The sequence below is a fragment of the Hyperoodon ampullatus genome (assembly GCF_949752795.1).
Source record: "Hyperoodon ampullatus genome assembly, chromosome: 5".
NCBI classification, from domain to species: domain Eukaryota; kingdom Metazoa; phylum Chordata; class Mammalia; order Artiodactyla; family Ziphiidae; genus Hyperoodon; species Hyperoodon ampullatus.
The window spans coordinates 46,266,420-46,285,478 of NC_136918.1; the positions used below are offsets into that span (position 1 = coordinate 46,266,420).

Below are 19,059 nucleotides of genomic sequence, written 5' to 3' on the forward strand. Positions count from 1 at the left end.
GCCCTGGAGGGGTCCACCTTCCCCTCGGGCTGCCCCAGAGCTTCTGGAATACGGACAGAGCCATTGCACCCGATGCCGTAGTGAGACCTGGGTTGGGGCAGGGGACTTGGCTGTGCTGTGCTGAGGGGGTCCGAGACCATTAGAGCTGCCTGGGGGTGGGGGTGGGGACAGGGGTAGGAGCACTTCGGTGCCAGCCTCCCCTTCTTCCCTTCCCTGCTCCCAGTCTGTACTGTACACTGCCATAAGTTCCTAGTGTCCAGGGTTGGTGAAGACTGGATCTTCCTGGTCCTGCTGGGGCTCCTCATGGCACTGGTCAGCTGGGCCATGGACTATGCCATCGCTGCCTGCCTGCAGGGTGAGGACAAGGGCTGGTGGGGAAGGGCTAGGGAGAACCAACCTGCCTCCTCTATGCCACACTTGTCCATTGACTACTTCCCCCGGCCAGCCTGGCTGCCCCATCTTCAGGCATAATCACTGCCACTCCCATAGGCCACAACTTGTTGCCACGCCTGTCCAACTGACCCTCTTACCTATAGTGATCTTTGTCTCCATGCATGCCCTCTAGCCCCCTCCCTACCCCTTGTGCCTGTGCTCTGTGTGATATTCCCTGGGACACCTTGTCACACCAGTATGTCCAGTGGCCAGGCGGGGACTGGGTGTGCGCTTCGGAGCTCCAATGGCACATCCTCTCCTCACAGCTCAACAGTGGATGTCCCGGGGCTTGAACACTAACCTCTTACTCCAGTATCTGGCCTGGGTCACCTACCCCGTCGTCCTCATCACTTTCTCTGCCGGATTCACACAGATCCTGGCTCCTCAGGCTGTCGGTACAATAGAAGAGAAAGAGAGGGCGGAGATGGGACCTCCTGAAACCGGCACATCAAATGATTCTCCTGGGATTGTGCCTTTCCAGGGTCCGGCATCCCCGAGATGAAGACCATCTTGCGGGGAGTGGTGCTCAAGGAATACCTCACCCTCAAGACCTTCGTAGCTAAGGTTATCGGGCTGACCTGTGCCCTCGGCAGTGGGATGCCCCTTGGCAAAGAAGTAAGTGCAGGTTGGGGAATAAAGGAGACCATCAAGTGGAGGAAGAAGCCAGGCCAAGGTCAGGGTGTGCCCCTTCCCCACTCACCACCTGCCCCCACCTCCCAGGGCCCTTTTGTGCATATCGCAAGCATGTGTGCTGCTCTTCTCAGCAAGTTCCTCTCCCTGTTCGGGGGCATCTATGAGGTAAGGGGGACCTTGGGAGAAGGCGGGGCGGGGGGATGGGCTGCTGAGCCCACACTGACGTCAACTCCCCTTTCCACCGCTCTCGCCAGAACGAATCCCGGAACACAGAGATGCTGGCCGCCGCCTGTGCCGTGGGAGTGGGCTGCTGCTTTGCGGCACCCATTGGAGGTGGGCAGTCAGGTCAGCCCCAGCCCTGCCCTTGGGTCTGAGACGATAGGCCAGGCCCAGGCCTCAAGGGGCGCTCTCCTTGTCCACACCCCGCCCCCGCAGGTGTGCTCTTCAGCATCGAGGTCACCTCTACCTTCTTCGCTGTGCGGAACTACTGGCGGGGCTTCTTTGCCGCCACCTTCAGCGCCTTCATCTTCCGGGTCCTGGCAGTCTGGAACCGTGATGAAGGTGGGGGGACCTGGGGCCTGAGAGGAGCCCTGAAATGGCTGAGGTGGGGACCTCCGAGGCTACAGCCACCTCCCTCTGCTACTCTACTTCCCTTCAGAGACCATTACGGCTCTCTTCAAAACCCGGTTCCGGCTTGACTTCCCCTTCGACCTCCAGGAGCTGCCGGCCTTTGCCGTCATTGGGTGAGGAGCTGAGGGAGCTGAGGTGGGTCAGAGAGGAGGAGGTGAGAGAGGGGAGACCTCCTTTCACCCAGGTGCTTGTTCCCTCTCCAGTATTGCAAGTGGCTTCGGGGGAGCGCTCTTTGTCTACCTGAACCGGAAGATTGTCCAGGTGATGAGGAAGCAGAAGACCATCAACCGTTTCCTCATGAAGAAGTGAGTTGATTCTGGGGCACTTTGGGTTGTGTGAGGGTCATGGCCTGGGGGCAGGGGGGTGACAGGTGAGATGGCAGATAGTGGCCCAGTCAAAAATAGGCACTCAGTGGTTTCCAGACTGATTGAACATTTTGACTTTTATTTGAATTACCTGAAAATTGGCACTTTTGGATTTTTAGTCAGTGGCAGAGGGCATTTTAGATCAAAGGCTAAGGCTTCCTGTAGGCCCTTGGCCTGGCCCAGATAGCAATGTTCCCTGGAGAATGTTTGAGTCTTAGTTCTTCCCTCATGGAGCACAGCTCTCTCAGTTGTGACCCTGAGGATTGGGAGTGGGGAGGCCTGAGACATGACTTCTGTTGGGACTGACGTCCTTCAGGGAAGGGGCAACCAACTGAACCTGCTCCCTTTGGCACCTTCGGTCAACTTCATGAGTGACCCCGGCTTCCCCCAACACCGGCCTTCACTCTTTTTTTTTTTTTAACCTCTTTATTGGAGTATATGTTGTGTGACCTTCCCTGTTAAGTCACCTCAGAGAAACAGAGGCAGAAGAAACTTGAGCATAAGGGGAGGCGTCATGGCTTAGAGGGCTGGGGGAATGAATTTTCTGCTGGTGCTACCCACTTAGGGAGTCAGGAGCCAACAGAAAGACATTTGGGTTCATTATAACCCTGGATGGCCATCACCCTCAGAGACACCGTATCATGAACGGCAAAGGGGGCCTTCTTTCAGAACTGTGTGCTTTTCTGTAAGAGCCAAGGCCCTGCTGTGACCTCAGCCCTGAGGTATGTGAGGGCACCCAAGCCTATCACCAGCCTGTAGTAAGTATTTGATGCTATGAAATCTACATCTCTAGACGCCTGCTCTTCCCGGCTCTGGTGACCCTGCTCATCTCTACTCTGACCTTCCCCCCTGGCTTTGGACAGTTCATGGCCGGACAGGTAACCCCAGGCAGAACAGGAACTTGTACTTTCCCTTGGGATGCATCCCTTCTAAAGCCAACAGTCCCTGCTCTCCTGTGGGCCCCTTCCCTTCATCCTGTTTGTCCCCCGGCCTGAGGCACCCTGTTCACCTACAGCTCTCACAGAAAGAGACACTGGTCACCCTGTTTGACAACCGGACGTGGGTCCGCCAGGGCCTGATGGAGGAGCTTGAGCCACCCGGAACCTCACAGGCCTGGAACCCACCACGTGCCAATGTCTTCCTCACCCTGGTCATCTTCATTCTCATGAAGGTGGGGCTCCTTACATATGTATAGCCAATGTAAACTTCCTAGGTGTGGGGCACTGTTCTAAGCGCTTTCCGAATGTTAACTCCTTTAAGCCTCACAACAATGCTGTGAGAAAGGTACTATTCGTACCCCTGTTTTAAAGATGGGAAGTCGAGGCACAAAGAGGTTAAGTAACTGGCCCAAAGTCACACAGCTAGATGGCAGGGTGAGGATTTGAACCCAAGCCACCTGATTCCTGAGTCCTCCTTTCCTTCACCTCTGGGGGATTCCAAGATAGCTGGGAAGTTTGTGCCTGACTGATAAGCAAGGTAGGCTTCTGGGGTGGAGCTGGGAGCTGCCTGGGGCCTGGAGGCGCCTCTACCTGTTTGAACGACCTCCTGCCTGCAGTTCTGGATGTCTGCACTGGCCACCACCATCCCAGTGCCCTGCGGGGCCTTCATGCCTGTCTTTGTCATTGGTGAGTCCTCAGCTGCGGTTCTCCCAGCTTGCACCCTCTGGCCGCCCCCTGGCCGCCCCCTGTCTGCCTGGGAGTGGGTTTGGGTCCAGCCCCCGCCCCCGCCGCCACCCCCACAGGGCAGTCCCCTGCACTGAATGACCCACCAGCCCCCTCCCCTCCCCTCTGACCCTCTCTCTTCCTAGTGTCCCTGCCCACCCCCTCCACTACCTGTTTCAATTCCCACCCCCCTCCCTGAAGGAGCAGCATTTGGGCGTCTGGTGGGCGAAAGCATGGCTGCCTGGTTCCCAGACGGGATTCACACAGACGGCAGCACTTATCGGATCGTGCCAGGAGGCTATGCAGTGGTGGGTGAGTGCAGCAGGTCCCCTTCTGTCTCGGAAAACCCCTGGCTGAGCCACAGGGCCAGAGGCTCTGGCGCCCCCTGCTGGCAGAAACCAGGCTTCTCTCGGCGGCAGAAGCCCACTCCCCAGGATTGTACTGGGCAGCCCAGAGGGTCCCTACAGGACTGGGGGGTGGGGTCATCTGGGGCCTGGGCACCCTGAGGAGACTGAGGGTGGCTGTCCCCAGGGGCGGCTGCGCTGGCAGGAGCAGTGACACACACAGTGTCCACGGCCGTGATCGTCTTCGAGCTCACAGGCCAGATCGCCCACATCCTGCCTGTTATGATCGCCGTCATCCTGGCCAACGCGGTTGCCCAGAGCCTACAGCCCTCGCTCTATGACAGCATCATCCGAATCAAGAAACTGCCCTATCTGCCTGAGCTGGGCTGGGGCCGCCACCAGTATGGAGGACTGGGTGACGAGGGGGGAGCGGTTGAGGGGCAGAAGCCACCCTAGGACTCCCTCCCACCCACCTTCAGCAAGGTCTTCAGCCAGTGAGGCTGGGAGACCAGCCACCCTGCTCCCTCCTGGCCAGAGCTGCCCTTGTCCACTCCCTGGGGGAGCTGTGGCTGACCCACCCCATCAGAACGAAGGCAGTAGGTACACCTCGGCCCTTAGCCCTTGTCCCCATAGCCTCGGGGGCCTTCCTCACGGCCCTGGGCTAGTAATGCTCCGGGCTCCCCTCCCCATGCTGACGGCAAACCACGTGCCTCTCTCTGCCCTCAGGCAGTACCGGGTGCGAGTGGAGGACATCATGGTGCGGGATGTTCCCCACGTGGCCCTCAGCTGCACCTTCCGGGACCTGCGGTTGGCACTGCACAGGACCAAGGGCCGCGTGCTGGCCCTAGTAGAGTCCCCTGGTGAGACCAGGAGAGGGCCCAGGTGCTAGGGTCATCTGCCCGGGTCGCTGCTCAGGAAGGGGGCGGGGCAGGAGCTCAGGACCAGTCTCCTTGGTTCTGAAGGCAGTAGGCTAGCAAACCCAGCCAGGGTTTCCCTCGGGAGTGTGGTCTGTGTCCAAGGCCCCACACTGGGTGTGAGAGAAGGTCAGGGGGGTAGGAGGGCCTCACCCCCAGCTCCTGAGTCCTCCCACCTGCTCTATCCAGAGTCCATGATCCTCCTGGGCTCCATCGAGTGCTCACAGGTGGTGGCATTGCTGGGGGCTCAGCTGAGCCCAGCCCGCCGGCGGCAGTACATGCAGGAGCGTCGAGCTGCCCGGACCTCTTCCCCCTCCGATCAGGAGAGTCCCCCCAGCCCTGAGACCTCCCTCCTCTTCCAGGTGAGGGGAAAAGCCCCATGGCAGGGGCACCCAGACTTCCTAAATGTCATTGTGTAGACTGCTTGGGAGGGCGACTTAGAGGTGGTCCGAGGCCATGGGCTCCCCAACCCCCTCCTGCCTGTGCAGGTGAACACAGAAGACTCGGGCTTCCCTGCAGCACGGGGGGAGACTCACAAGCCCCTGAAGCCTGCTCTCAAGAGGGGGCCCAGCAACACCATGAACCTCAAGGAGAGTCCCACAGGTGAGCCCATCTGCTAGCACAACGGAGCCAGAGACCAGCCCCGGAGACGCACTAGGGTCCCTGCCCAGCCTTTTTACTGGAGCACATCCCAGCTAAGAGGCTGCCCAGGTGGGCCAGGAGTAGAACCAGGACGCCTCTCCCCTTGCCCTCCTCACCTCTCCTGGTCCTCTCCAGCAAGGATGACATTGCCCTCAGGGCCTTGTGTTTGGGAACACAGGGAACATGGAGCAGGCAGGCATCGCCCTCAGAAGCCTCTTCTGTGGCAGTCCGCCCCCTGAGCCTGCTTCAGAGGTGAGTGGTTCGAGCCTCTCCATCTGGCTCTTTCTCTCCAGCTCTCTCTCTGACGCTGAGACCACCTGTCCGTTAACCCTGCAGTGCCTGCCTCCACTCTCCCTGCCCTTCTGCCCTCCTGGATATCAGCTGTCCCTGCATTGTGCCCTTCCTCCCAGCCCCACCACTGTCCCTCACCTCCCTCCTCCCTATAACATCAACTCCTCTTCTCTCTGGTTTGGCGCTAACAAAGTTGGAGAAGTCGGAAAAATGTGACAAACGCAAGCCGAAGCGGGTCCGAATTTCCTTGGCGGTAAGTGCTCCCTTTCTTCCTGCAGCTCAGGAGCACTAGACAGGGAGGGCCGGGTTCTAGGCAGGGTAAGCTTCCCCTGAGCTGGTGAGATACACCACCTCCCCCAAGCCCCTAGCTGCCAACCTTCCTTCCTCTCTCCTAGAGTGACTCAGACCTGGAAGGCGAGATGACCCCTGAGGAGGTAAGGTGTGACTGGACCCTGAACTCTTCTTTCTGAGTGTGTTCAGTCATCATGTTGGCTGCTGTCCCCATGGGAGGGACCATGGGGTAGGAAAAAGAGCAGGCCAACTTTCAAGGAGGTGAGAGCAGCTGTTGGCACTTTCTCCCTAACCCTGCTAGCCTTGTCCCCTCAGATTCTAGAGTGGGAGGAGCAGCAACTAGATGAACCTGTCAACTTCAGCGACTGCAAAATTGACCCTGCCCCCTTCCAGCTGGTGGAGCGGACCTCTTTGCACAAGGTAGGGCCAGAGGCCCGGGGCCGCCTGGGCTCTCAGGAGCACAGGGTGGGGAGCTAAGTCCTCCCACAAGTTTGGACTCAAGCCAGTGGGGAAAAAAGAGACAGCAGAGAGTGGGCTCTGTGCTGAGATGTTTTTCAAACACATTGCTTCAAACGATGGGAGGCCAGGAGCAGGGCCCCTTAGCCTCTTCCTGCCTATGGTGAAGCCAAGCATCATTTTTCTTCTGCTCAGCCTTGCCCCCAGGGAACTCTGGACCAAAGCGGCAACAAAGACAGGGCTGGAGCTGGGTGGAAGCCAGAAGGCCTCTGACCCTCTAGAGTCAGAGCTAGGCAGGAGGCTGCCAGCGCCTGACAAGGCTGATACACCCACGCTGAAAAAAATGGGTGAGAAATAGGCAGGATAAGAAAATCTAATAAACAAGCGAACAAACATCCAAGTAGGATTGGGGACACTGCAGAGAAGAGATAAACAAAGATGAGAAGTGCCTAGTGGGGGGCTTGGAATGTCAGACCCCAGAAAGTCTGACTCAGTGTAGGCCAAAGGAAAACTGGTAGAGACAGGAAGATAGCTCAGCAGAAGGGCACAATGGCCTGCATAAATGCAGAGAAAACTGGACTGCAGACAGGTTGGCGGTGGGTGAGGCTGACGCTAACAGAGGGCGGGGGCTCTCTTTGCAGGACTGCCTCGGGTCCCCCCAGAATGGTGCAGCCGGCATCACTGGGCACCTTCAGGCCTCTAAGCGAAGGCAGGGAGTACAGGCACACCCAGCAGGCTGCTTGGGCAAAAACCAGGGGGGTTTAGCTAAACTGTTGAGAGATTTAACGTGCAAGCCTCTGAGCACATTAGACCGGGGGAAGGGGAGGAATTTTCCCAAGGTCTGCAGCTTGGGCAGCTAGCTTAGACACAAACTGTGCCCAAGAGCCAGCCTAGTGCAGACAAGCAGGGCAGGAAAAACGGGGGACAAAAACAAAAAAGCAAAAGGTAATAAAGGAACGTATAAGCCTTTGGGTAAAGACCTCGGATCAAAATGAGTGGGGAACTGCAGTGCAATTGCAAGAAAAAAAGAAGATAGGCCTGTGAATAATATATTTGGCTTTTATTTAAAGCCTTTCTTCCTAAGACCTCTAAAGCGTTTCCATCACCTTACTTAATCCTCAGACATCACACGATGATGATGATAATGCTGACGTGTTTTTTTTAGTGCCTGCTACATGCCAGGCAGTGGGCTAAGCTCTTCACATGTTTAATTTAATCCTCACAACCACCCTGTAAGATGGGTATTGTGATATTCTAGTTTTTCTATTCTAGTTTTTATGAGGACATTGAGATTCAGAGAGGTTAAGCACGTTGCCCAAGGTCACACAGCTAGTAAGTAGCAGAACTAGGCCTGGAATCCAAGGTGGTCTGACCCAAAAGCCTGTGGATTTAACCATTTTAATACACAGGGAAGCTGAGGCAGTGAGGAGGTTACTTGCCCGAGTCAATATAGCAGAGTCAGGCCCAGAGGCCAGATTTCCTGGCCCCAATCCCAGGATTCTTTCGGAAGGCAAAACTGACCCTCTCCCTGTCAATTCACTGTTTCCAAGCCCAAGAAGTATGGGCCCGCCAATGGGCTCCCTGGTGTCTAATTAAATGAAAATGAAAAAGAACAAAGTAGGCGTTTGTTGCAAACTTAAAAATCAGAGGAAGACAGGCTTCCCTGGTGGCGCAGTGGTTGAGAGTCCGCCTGCTGATGCAGGGGACACGGGTTCGTGCCCCGGTCCGGGAAGATCCCACATGCCGCGGAGTGGCTAGGCCCATGAGCCATGGCCGCTGGGCCTGCGCGTCTGGAGCCTGTGCTCCGCAACGGGAGAGGCCACAACAGTGAGAGGCCCACGTACCGCAAAAAAAAAATCAGAGGAAGAAATGAAGCCTTTGAGGAACCAACTAACAAAAGTACAAAGAACTGAAAGTGATAAGAACATACAAGATGAGAATTCAAAATGTCCTTGTAGGCCTGAGGAGTCAGTAAGTAGTAGCCCAGTGAAGTCCAGGAAAGGAACATGCAGAGGGAAGAGGAATACACTGGAGACTATTTAGGAACCTGTGCAACTGGACGTCCCCGTACCATCAGAGTGCCTCATTCATTCAGGGCCGCCTGCAGAGCAGCAGTGGGTGGAGGGGGGAAGCTAGAGTGCCAGTGGGCTGAACCCGAAACCTTGTCACATTTCTTAGCCTCTGTGCCTCACTTTCTTTCTCTGTAAAATGGGATCGTTGTGCCAACATAGGTTTTTCTGAGGATTAAAGTTGATAACATGTGAAGCACTTAGAACAGTGCCCAGCACATAGCAAGTATTCGATATATGTTAGGAATTACTGCTACTACTTATACTGAGAGGTGAACAACAGGAGACTTTAAAAGATGGTATCGTGAGGGAAGGGCTGAAGTGTGGAAGAAATGGATGTTCTCAGAAAAGGATGAGTGATTATCTGAGGCTGGAAGCTGGGGTGCCTGGCAGCACCTGAGGCTGGAAAGACAGGCTGAGGCGAGTTTGGGAAGGGTCTTAATGGGCCATTCTGGGGAGTCTGGGGTCTAACTCAAGTTTGAGAAAGCTCTTAGGATGGCAGAGCCAAGTTGGAGGGAAGGGAGGCAGAAAGCAGAACCCATTAGGATGTTGCAGCCCTGTCTGGTGAGGATGGTGAGGAGGTTGGGGGGAATGACGAGGATGTTCAGAAAGTCAATCAGTAAGGCTTAGTGGGACAAGTGGTTTGCAAATCTAAAAAGCATATAGTCTGCCGGAAGCTCACTCTGATTAGGATGGTGGAGAACAGAAAATCAATGGGAACTATTTAATAGGATCCTTGGGAGAAGCTGAGAGGGATTATTAAATGATAAGAAGGCAAGGCTAAGGGATTATTGAAACAGGAAATATAACGATATGTTTCCCTCTGAAGTCTTATGAAGAAATTAAAGATAACTTGTAGCACATAGGATTCAAGTTAGATATGAGGAGGAACTTGCTAACCACATGACAGTTACGACGTAGGCATGGAAGGAGCACAGAAAAGTGTATTCTAAAACTGAACTTCTGTCTATCTCCTTTTATAATGACTGTCATGTCTTAGATGGAGAATTTAGCACTGTATAATAAAACATTTTTAAAGTGTTAAGATGATAACAGTGAATTCTGAGTGAGTGGTACTCAGAAAGCTGGGTTATTAATGCCCATTTTGATTCAAATATTAAGCCAAAAGGCTTACAAGTAAACTCAAAACAGTGCGATAAATGATGGGCCAAAAATTCCAGGGACTGCTGAGTCAGTAGAGTGTTTTTCAAGACATCTGGCCCAAGAAAATCCACTTAGAGCACAAGGGGAACTGCCTGACAATTTCTGAACCCTTGGTGATTACATTCGAAAGCCTGGGGGGAGGGCCCGAAGCAAGAAAAACGTGGGGGGATGGGTGTGACTGTTGTCCCCCTGGACCCGGGATGCTACTTGGGCCCCAGAAAAGACAAACTGAGAGATGTAGAGTGCTGCAGGCCAAGATTGGAGGGGTACCAAAACTGGCCAGCCAACTGAGAGCCAATGGGAAGCGTGTATCGGCCGCAGAGGTGAGTTAGAGGCAGAGGATTCAGGGCCAATACCCCTAAGGGGGAGTGGGGTGCATGTGGATGGAACTTCGGTCCATGACTAATTAGACAGCTGCATGGGATGACTGGGGCTGTGCTTCCTCCTATAATGTGATGAAAAGTGAGCTGGGGCTGAAAGGCCACTTCTTCCTGATGACCTTGAGCGAGTCACTTCAGCTCTGACCCTCTTGTTGCCTCTCCTGTAGAATGGGTATCATACTTACTTCTCAGGACACTACTGAAATTAAATGTTAATGTAGGAAAGACCTAGCCCGGTGCCTGGCCAATCATCTGATGTCGTATTTCAACAGTTGTTCTCTCCTCTGTCCTCCTTTCTAACGTGGAACAAAGAAGCCTTCCTCTGTCCCTTGCTCCATCAATGTAAGCAACATAAAGATTCCCACTATCAAGTATCTGAGGCCTGGTTACAGAAACATTCTATTGTTCTTTTTCCTCCAGTGGTTCTGTCCCCTTCCTCACCATCCATCCTCACCCCTTCTACGGCCCCCCACCACCTTGTTCTGGGTCCCTCTGGCCTATAATCTAGAGCTGTCCCCTCACACATCAAGTCCAATGTGTTTTCTCCCCACCCCGCAGACTCACACCATCTTCTCACTGCTGGGAGTGGACCATGCTTACGTCACCAGTATTGGCAGACTCATTGGAATTGTCACCCTAAAGGAGGTGAGATGATAGTGACCACTTCCACTTGCAAAAAGGCTCAGAGGCTTATGTCCAGCTACCTGGGGAAGTGCTGGGGAGGAGTCTGAGCAGGGAGCTCCGAGTCCATACATCTGATCCTCTCACCTTTCCAGCTCCGGAAGGCTATCGAGGGCTCTGTCACAGCACAGGGTGTGAAAGTCCGGCCGCCCCTTGCCAGCTTCCGAGACAGTGCCACCAGCAGCAGTGACACAGAGACCACCGAGGTGCATGCACTCTGGGGGCCCCGCTCCCGCCACGGCCTCCCCCGGGAGGGCAGTCCTTCTGACAGCGACGACAAGTGCCAGTGATCCCCTCAAGGGGTGGCCTGGGATGGCGGTGGCCATGGCTGTCGGCCCAGATCCTGCAGCTCTCCTGTTCCTTCTGCCTTGGGAACACAGGAGCTCCAGCCCCACTTCCAGACCTGGGGTGCTAGCTTCTCCTGGCTCATCCTACCTGAAATCTGACCCAGTGCCCACCTGCAGCAAGTGTTCCAAGGGCAGGAAGGTCGGCACTGCCCTGACAGGGTGGGGGTGGGTTCACTTGACCCCTGCTCCCCCTTTGAGGGAAGGGGTAGAACTAATATGGGTTTATACTGGAACCTCCCGTGACCAGATGTATATAGAGATTTACAAAGATTTTTATATTAATTTAATAAAACAAATTCTTAAATAGAACAAAATAAACACCTAATGAGCCACTTCTATGTAGAATGCCTGTGCCCACCGGCTCTTGTTCTTACCTTGGGCCCTCTCACCTGCCAAAGCCTACAAGGCTCCAGATTCAGCAGCCACCCACCCCCTGACAGCCGTAAAACTCCAGAGCCTGCTGTCCGTGGAATGCAGGGTCTGCAGAGGCCACCACCACCGCTTGCTCATCAACACCCTGGTTGGGGCGCAGTCCCCCAGTAAGGTGGCTTTGGCCTTTTGTTCAGCCAAGAAAGGCACTACCCTCTTTCCTCCCCAAGGAGAGACACTCCCTCATGACTGTCACTCGTTGGCACCATTCCTGCTGACAGCTGCCCGGCCACCTGTGTGGCCCCCTTGTGGCCCTCTCTGGAAGAACATCCAAATCACGGCTCCGTGGCAACCTGAGCCATCCCTTCTTCCAGCTCCACCCTAAAGAGAACTCTCCAGTGAATGGGGCAGCCCCCGGGCTGAGAGCCACCAGGACCCTGCCCACATGTCCTACAAGTAGCTGGGAAAGGGCCCAGACCCCGCCGGGGGGGCCAGGGAAAGGGCCGACAGTACAGGCTTTCATCATTCCAGTGCCTCCCAGAGAAGATCCGACTGAAAGAACAGACCAAGACCCCTCTTTAGGAAAAAGAAGATTTAGAGATGATGGACAGGTGAAGCACAGCACGAGCCCAGCTGGGCGAGGGGACCTTGGGGGGACAGCTCAATCCAGAGGCTCCAGGAGGGTCAGAGCCAGCCCCCCACCCCGGGCGGGGGCAATTCTGTCAAGCACTACACATGGACTCAGAGGTGAGGAGAGAAGCAGAGGAGAGGCAGGGGGAGGGGGCGGGGAGGCAGGGCTCCCTCCCGCTCCACCCCACGCAGCCCAGTCACAGCTGCCCCTGTAGGGGTTCACATCACCCGAGGGGGAAATGTGCACGTGGTGGTTTTGATTTAAGAACATGAACATCACTGTCTGCCACAGCTGTAGCCATGCCCCAGGGGCCCCGGGCAACCCCCGGCAAACCCCAGGAGTGGGGGCAGGACATGCGCCCCCAGCCTGGCCCCTGCCTCCTCTGAACACTTTCATGCAAACACACAATGGAGGAGTGAGTGCTCCCAGGAGCCCTCCAGGCTTTGGAGCTCTGCTGGAAGCCTCGCCCGTGCTTGGGCACAGAGGCTCTGCCCCCAGCAGCGGCCAGGGGACACATGCCACCACCGGGCATGATTTGGGTCACTGTTCCTCTGGCTCCACCTCATCCTCGTCTAAGGACACCACCCCAGAAGAAGCTACGTCAGAGGCTTGCCGCTGCCGGTCCCAGCTGCTCGCTGGCGGCAGGCAGAGCGGCTGGCAGTCCTTGCAGGGGGCTGGCTCCTCCTCAGCGGGAGAAAGGCAGGACTCTGTGAGGGGCGAGTTGTAGAGCGAGTCCTGGGCCTCCAATGGGCCCAGGCTGCGGAAGGCACTTTCCCGGCTGTGGGGCAGTTTGGCGAGGAGCAGCTCGTCGCCCAGCAGCTGGGAAGCCAGGCGGGCCGGGGAGCCCAACAGCCCGTCCTCCAGGCTGCACAGACTAGAGCACAGGGTCTCTGGGGACACGGTCTGCGAGCAGTCGCTCTCGGGTTCCACGGAGCCCTGGCGCATAGGTCGGGAGAATCGGTGGCCGGTGAAGAGGTCCTGCAGGTGGGGCCCCAGGGGCAGCTGCCCAGCCATGTCTGCAGGGGGAGAGAAAGAAGACAGCCCTGCTAGCCCCACTTCAATTGGCCGACCTGGAATGGAAGCCGCAACCTCTCAGCTCCACCCTCACAGGAGCTGAGTAACCCGGAGCAAGTCACTTAACCTCTCAGTGCCTCGATTCCCTTAATGGTGAATTGGGAGTTATAAATTTACAGGGTTCTTGAGAGAACAACAGACTCTGGTACACCGTATAAAACCAAATATACAGGGATACCATACATGGTGCAGGTTGTTCACTGCACGAGGGGAGCCTGTCCAAGGCAGTGAGTGAGGGCTGAAGTTCAGCCCTCACTCTACCCACCAAGCAACATGCCCTAGCATGGGTCTGTGCCCACCAGATAAAGACATGCCTTTTTCTAATTTGCACAAAGATTCCACGTAGGCTAGTAGTGGCCTTGGATAAATGTTAGTTATTATCATTATACCAGGAGTCAAAGCAGGCCTGGAACTCAATTAAACAAAAACGCTTGTGGTCCAGGCATCCAAATCAGTCCCCTCTAGACCACAGCAGCAGTCTCCAATCTGCTCTAATGTATTGCCCACCTTGGAGAACTTGTTAATTAGCTGGAGGGGTCGGGGTGGGTGGAGGCAATCTTCAAAGGCAAAGAGGTGGGGGGGGAAGGTGGCCTGTGAGGTTTGAGCCCAGAAGCTACAGAGAAGGTCAGCCATGTGGTTCAGAGAATGGAAGATGAAAGGAGGGCCTCTGCACAGCTGCACGGCCCCCCGCAGGGTCCCCTCTGCACGCCCTGGCCCAGAGAAAGGTCCACAGGCAGGCCTTGGCTGGAAGGCAAGGATGCTGAGCTGGAGCCAGCGGCCCTGTGGGCAGTCCAGGCCCAGCAAGCCTTCCTGTTTGCCTGGGGCCCCAGCCCTGTGAGGAGCTGTGCTGCTGCACTGCAGCTCCTCTGCGCTGCCACAGCCAGCCAGAAGCGGACCCTCTCAGAGAGCAGCTGCTGAGAACGGATCAGTGAGGTCTCTGGGCCTTTTTTTTTTTCAGGACTGCAAAGCCCAACTGCACAGACAAGCAGAGAAGGCTCAGCACCTGTGGAAGAGGAACCACTCCATTTCCAACTGCTGACTGCCCATCCACAAGCGTAGATAGCCTGCCTACCCCTTGAATGTCAAGGACTGCCTGGACAGAGTCTGTCCCTCTCCTCTCCCCTTCCACAGCTTGAGGACATTCTGGATCTCCCCTTCCAAAACAAAGGCCAAGCTCTGAATCACAAGGCCTATCAGGCAGTGCCAGCCCAGCTGGCAGCACTAGCAATGGGATGTCCCCTCACCTGAGTCAGTTCCCCCAGCAAAGTCCTCATCATAGGATTCATCGGTGGAGTCCTCCCCATCCACTGATGACCATGCCCGGAGCTTGGCTTCTGCAATGGCGAATTGCTCGGCCACTCCTGAGAGGAAGGACACAGAATTCGTTTAGCAGAGAGGATGAACTAAGACTAGGGCTCAGCTTGGACACGGGAGAGGGTAGACACAGGGGTGTAGAAAGACTCCAACCCCCACATCAGGCCCAAGGAGAGGCACACGAGCATCCCTACGATAAACCCACCTGCTGCAAAACGAGCCTCTTGTTCACCCTCACTGAGGTCTGAGTAGGAGGAAAAGGCTGATTCTAGGGCAGCGGGCGAGTCACTTGGCTTGCTCCAGCCCTTCCACTCAATGAGGTGAGCCACTCGGCCCTGGGCCATGGCAGTGGGCTTGGTCACGTGGTCCTTCACTACCTGGGAAATACCTGAAGGTGGGGCAGAGTGAGGAAAGCTGGTAAGGGGAAAGACCAGGGAGCACCTGGGAGGGAAGTGGTAGGGTCCACATGTGCCCTTGGATGGGAGGAGGGGGCTGGGATTCATCTGAGAAAGAGAGGAAAAGGGAGATCCCAGCAAGAGCTCACAGGATACAGGCCCCAAGGTCATGTGCAAAAGGGCAAAGAAAGGACCAAATGGCCAGAGGCACGGGAGGGGGTGCATACCATGCAGGGAGGATCTGGCCAGCGCAGCGATCTCCTGGATAGTTAGGGCTCTTCGGGACTTGGGCAGCATCGCGACTGTGTCTCCAACATTCACCTTGGGTGACAGCATCAGAGGGTGAGTGCCCCTCTGACAGCAGTGTCCCCAGATGCCCATGCTCCACCCAAGGCATCAAGCGGATGTGGGCGCCAAGAAGAGATGCCAGAGCATCTCAGATGTCCCAGTGGCTGCTGGGATATGTAAGAGGGTAAGAAGCCAGGATCAGCAAACTGTGTCCTCCCAGGGAGCAACAGAGACTCCGGCAGGCCCAAAGAAGCAGAACTGCAGCTAACCCTCCACCGTCCCAGCTTGCAGAGGGGAGGGAAGCAGGTTGGCAAGTAAACGGAGTGGGGCCTTTGAGAAGAGCAAAGAGGAGGGGACAAGGGTATGGGAAGAGGGACTTCCCTTCAGGTCCTCTCCCCCTCGGCCCTCTCCTCCTCTCAGTCTTCTGACCCCCATTCTAGCTGTTTCTAGAGCCTACAGCATGACCAAAACCAAGCCCAACACCTTCTCCCCATATCTGGCCCTGCTTCCAGACTTCCTGACTTTGCATCACCCCACCATTCGCCCATTCAGCCTGGCTCCAAACCTCAGCTCTCCCCTAAGCCTTGCTTACCCATATCTGTTGTTAAAGACCTAACGATTCCATCGCCAAACTGTCTCTTATACTACCCTCAACCTTTCCACTCCCACTGCCACTGCCCTTCCTCAAGGGCAAGCCCTCAGTGCCGCTTGCCCAGATTAGCACAAGTGGTGGTCCCCCAAGTTCCGACTCATGCTGAGACTTGGAACACGCTGTTTTCTCAGCCCAGAATGTTGTGTATGTAAGTGTTCCCCCACCCCTTCCCATGACTGTCTGGCTCTTTCTCATCTTTGGCGTCTTGGCTGAAATATTACTCTCTCAGAGAGCCTTCCTGGCCACCCTACCAGTAGTCCATCTTCCCTCTGTAGTCTGTAACAAGTCACCATCCTCAATCAACGTGTGTGTCATTAGGGTCTATTTCCTGTGTTTCCTTATTTCTTGTTGATCTTTAGCTCTTTGAGGAATTTGGTCTCCCTTGGTCACTGCTGCACCCTCGTGTTTAACACAGCGCCTGGTACACAGTAATCTCTCAAAATACATAGGCTGAATGAATGAGGCAAAGTATAAATGTAAACAAATAATTGTCCTGGAGTGCAACTGGTCACAATATGTCCCTATTTAAAATCTTTCCTGGACTCCTCCAAGGCCCAGTGAAGCGCAAGCTTCACAGTCAGGCACTGAAGGAACCCACTCCGTGAGGCCCCGGCCTCCTTCCAGGCCTGTTTGGAATCCACCACTGATCTCCTCTGCCCAGTAAAAGTCCACTTCCCCGTCTTCCCTCTAGGCAAAGGAACGCAGCTTTCCCCTGGGCGAAGAATGCCATCCTTGCCTGACAAAATGCTCCCTACCATTTAAGGCCTGACCCTCAAATGCCACCTCCCATTACGTTTTCAGTCCAGTTTCTCTCTCTGTCCTCTTGGATGCCTGCAGCCCCACCTCAGCAATGCCCTTGCATCTCTCCTGAGGGATCTTGGGATGGCAAAGCCTGAGTCTGATTCACCTGGGTTCCTACCTCCACCCTACCCCTGGCTCAGCGCTCCTTGGCAGCCCGGGGAAACGTTTCCCTCAATGAATGAATGAAGTCAGAGGCACACGCCCCCTCCTCGGCATTGCCTAGCTCTCCTCCGTTACGTTCCCACCCCTCAGAAGAGGGACTCCACCTGCCCCTTGACCTCAGGCCCACCCTGTCCCTCCCCTTCAGTACCTGGCTGACAGGGCCCCCAGGGTGGTGCCGGCAGCTTCTGGCCAGGCCTGGGGGGAGGAGCACCTGGTGGGTGTTTCCTGGCTCGCCCCCCTCCCACCCATCACTCCCCCCAGCCACCGCCATCCTTGCCTGCGCTCGCGCAGCTGCGGCCCAGGCCCAGAGAAAAGGTGTATGTCTCCCTGGCAACCCATCACCATGCAACAGGGTCTCCAGGGATACGGCCCGGGATGCGCTGACGTCAGGGCCCAAAGCGCAAGCAAGCCCGCCCGCTGGCACAGCGCCAAGCAGAGCAGACCGGCATGGGGGCGGCCTTGCGGCCCCGCCGGCCGGATAGCGCCTCCGCTCGCTCGCAGGAAAAGGGAGCCAGGAGTAGGCTGGCGAGGCGTGGGTGGGGCACACCCTCCCCACTACCAACACCAGGGGCCCAGCACCTCTGGCAAGTCCTGGCTGTCCACTGAGGAAGGGCGGGAGGACCGGCTCCAGCCTCGGAGGGTCCGAGCAGATCCCAAGGAAGATAGAGAGAGGCCCCGAGGAAGTTCGATCCACTCCACAGCCCACGCCGGATCCGAGGCCACTGAGGGGTGGAGGGAAGGCTTTTCAGCGGGGCTCCCACTTCTGCCAAGATCCCCATTTTCATCCGGGGTTGCCGTTCCATTTCTCCATACCACCTCCCCCACCTCCCAGAATATAAGCATCCACTGGAGCGCTCCGCAAGTCTGAAAGCCCCCATCCCACAGCCCTGAACTTCAGGCCTCCAGGGCCCTTTTGTGGCAGCCACTACCCACCATCCTCCTCAAGATATATCGTGCCATCAAAGCCCTAGGTATGAAACCTAGACTTTGATAAATTCGGAATCTTCTCAGGTTTCTCAGCCTACCCATTCCTCTTGGAAAGCACACCACAGTCTTCCACCACCATCACCACCACCACCACCACCACCAACTTGGACCCTTTACAGGCTTGCTCTGGTTCCTTCCTCTCGCCAGCCACAGCTTGTGCGCAGCCCTTTACTCTTCTTTTCTGACAAACCCGTGATTTTTTCTGACTTTCGCCCCAGTCCCCTAAGGCTTTTTCCTAATGCCCTGTTTGGCCCCAACTTGGTTGCTCCTATTTCAGCCTGGTTCCCAAAATCTAAGCCAGAGTAATTTTCCTCTTGCCACATAAGCATCCTACTCCTCAGCTTCCCATCACCTCCCAAATCACATCTGCGTCCCTGATCTCACCTCTGCGACTTGTCTGACAAGTCCATCGTCCTCCAGGCCCTTCACGCTGCCACAGAAACATTTTGCCCAGCACAGAAATCATAGGCATGCTGGCTGTGTTGATGCAGAGAACCAAAAGCCCAGAACTGCTCCAGGCTCAGCTCCCAGTTCTATTCCTATTTTGGCTCCGGATGCTGAGCCAGTCCCCTCCCCACTTGGAACCTGTGCCTAGTCACATAGGGAGAACACTTCTGCCTCATGGCTTTGAGGAGGTGGGAGTGCCAGGGCCCAGCTGAGCTCTCTGGAGCTCAGGGAGATGAGGCTCATCCCCTAGACAGTGCCAACAGGCAATGTACATAACAACTGACCTTTAGCTGGAGCAGCCGTCTCTGTCCCTGAGCCTCAGCCAGCTGGTGGTCCCCAGAAATGCTACCAACCAGAAGGAAGACACAAGGTTACAGGCCATCCCTGGCCGCCAGCTGGTACCTAATCAGGGCTCTTGAGGCTAGTCATGAGGTCAGCCAAACTCTCCTGACTAAAGGAGGGATGACTTCCTGAACTCTAAGCCTTAGCAGGGCCAGAGGAATCAGAGCAGCCTGCTGCTTCTCAGCTTCAAAAGTCATGAGATTAATTTAGGACTACAAATCCCAGAATTCCTCATGGGAACCCAAGTAAAGTACAAATCTCAGCTAGAGTCTTAGCTCCAAAGAACCTCAAGTACCA

At 55.8% G+C, this 19,059-nt stretch overlaps 2 protein-coding genes across 2 annotated transcripts; one reads left to right on the plus strand and one right to left on the minus strand.

Annotated features, from left to right (window-relative positions):
* Positions 1-7: 7 nt before the first annotated feature.
* Positions 8-12,124, plus strand: CLCN2 (chloride voltage-gated channel 2; the record flags this gene model as incomplete). Its single annotated transcript, XM_079704612.1, has 23 exons — positions 8-80; positions 224-355; positions 699-827; positions 914-1,047; positions 1,153-1,230; positions 1,320-1,398; positions 1,501-1,626; positions 1,724-1,808; positions 1,899-2,000; positions 2,854-2,938; positions 3,076-3,231; positions 3,616-3,685; positions 3,923-4,033; positions 4,253-4,466; positions 4,792-4,925; positions 5,169-5,341; positions 5,468-5,582; positions 5,800-5,873; positions 6,106-6,165; positions 6,308-6,346; positions 6,519-6,623; positions 10,831-10,917; positions 11,049-12,124. Coding segments are annotated over 23 exons (2,556 nt in total), but the record flags the coding sequence as incomplete, so codon positions are not given.
* A 716-nt stretch (positions 12,125-12,840) lies between these two features.
* On the minus strand, positions 12,841-18,445 carry FAM131A (family with sequence similarity 131 member A; the record flags this gene model as incomplete). Its single annotated transcript, XM_079704710.1, has 6 exons — positions 12,841-13,316; positions 14,619-14,735; positions 14,894-15,076; positions 15,311-15,404; positions 17,566-17,708; positions 18,358-18,445. The coding sequence occupies 6 exons, from the start codon at positions 18,443-18,445 to the stop codon at positions 12,841-12,843; spliced, it is 1,101 nt and encodes a 366-aa protein (XP_079560836.1).
* Positions 18,446-19,059: the final 614 nt, after the last annotated feature.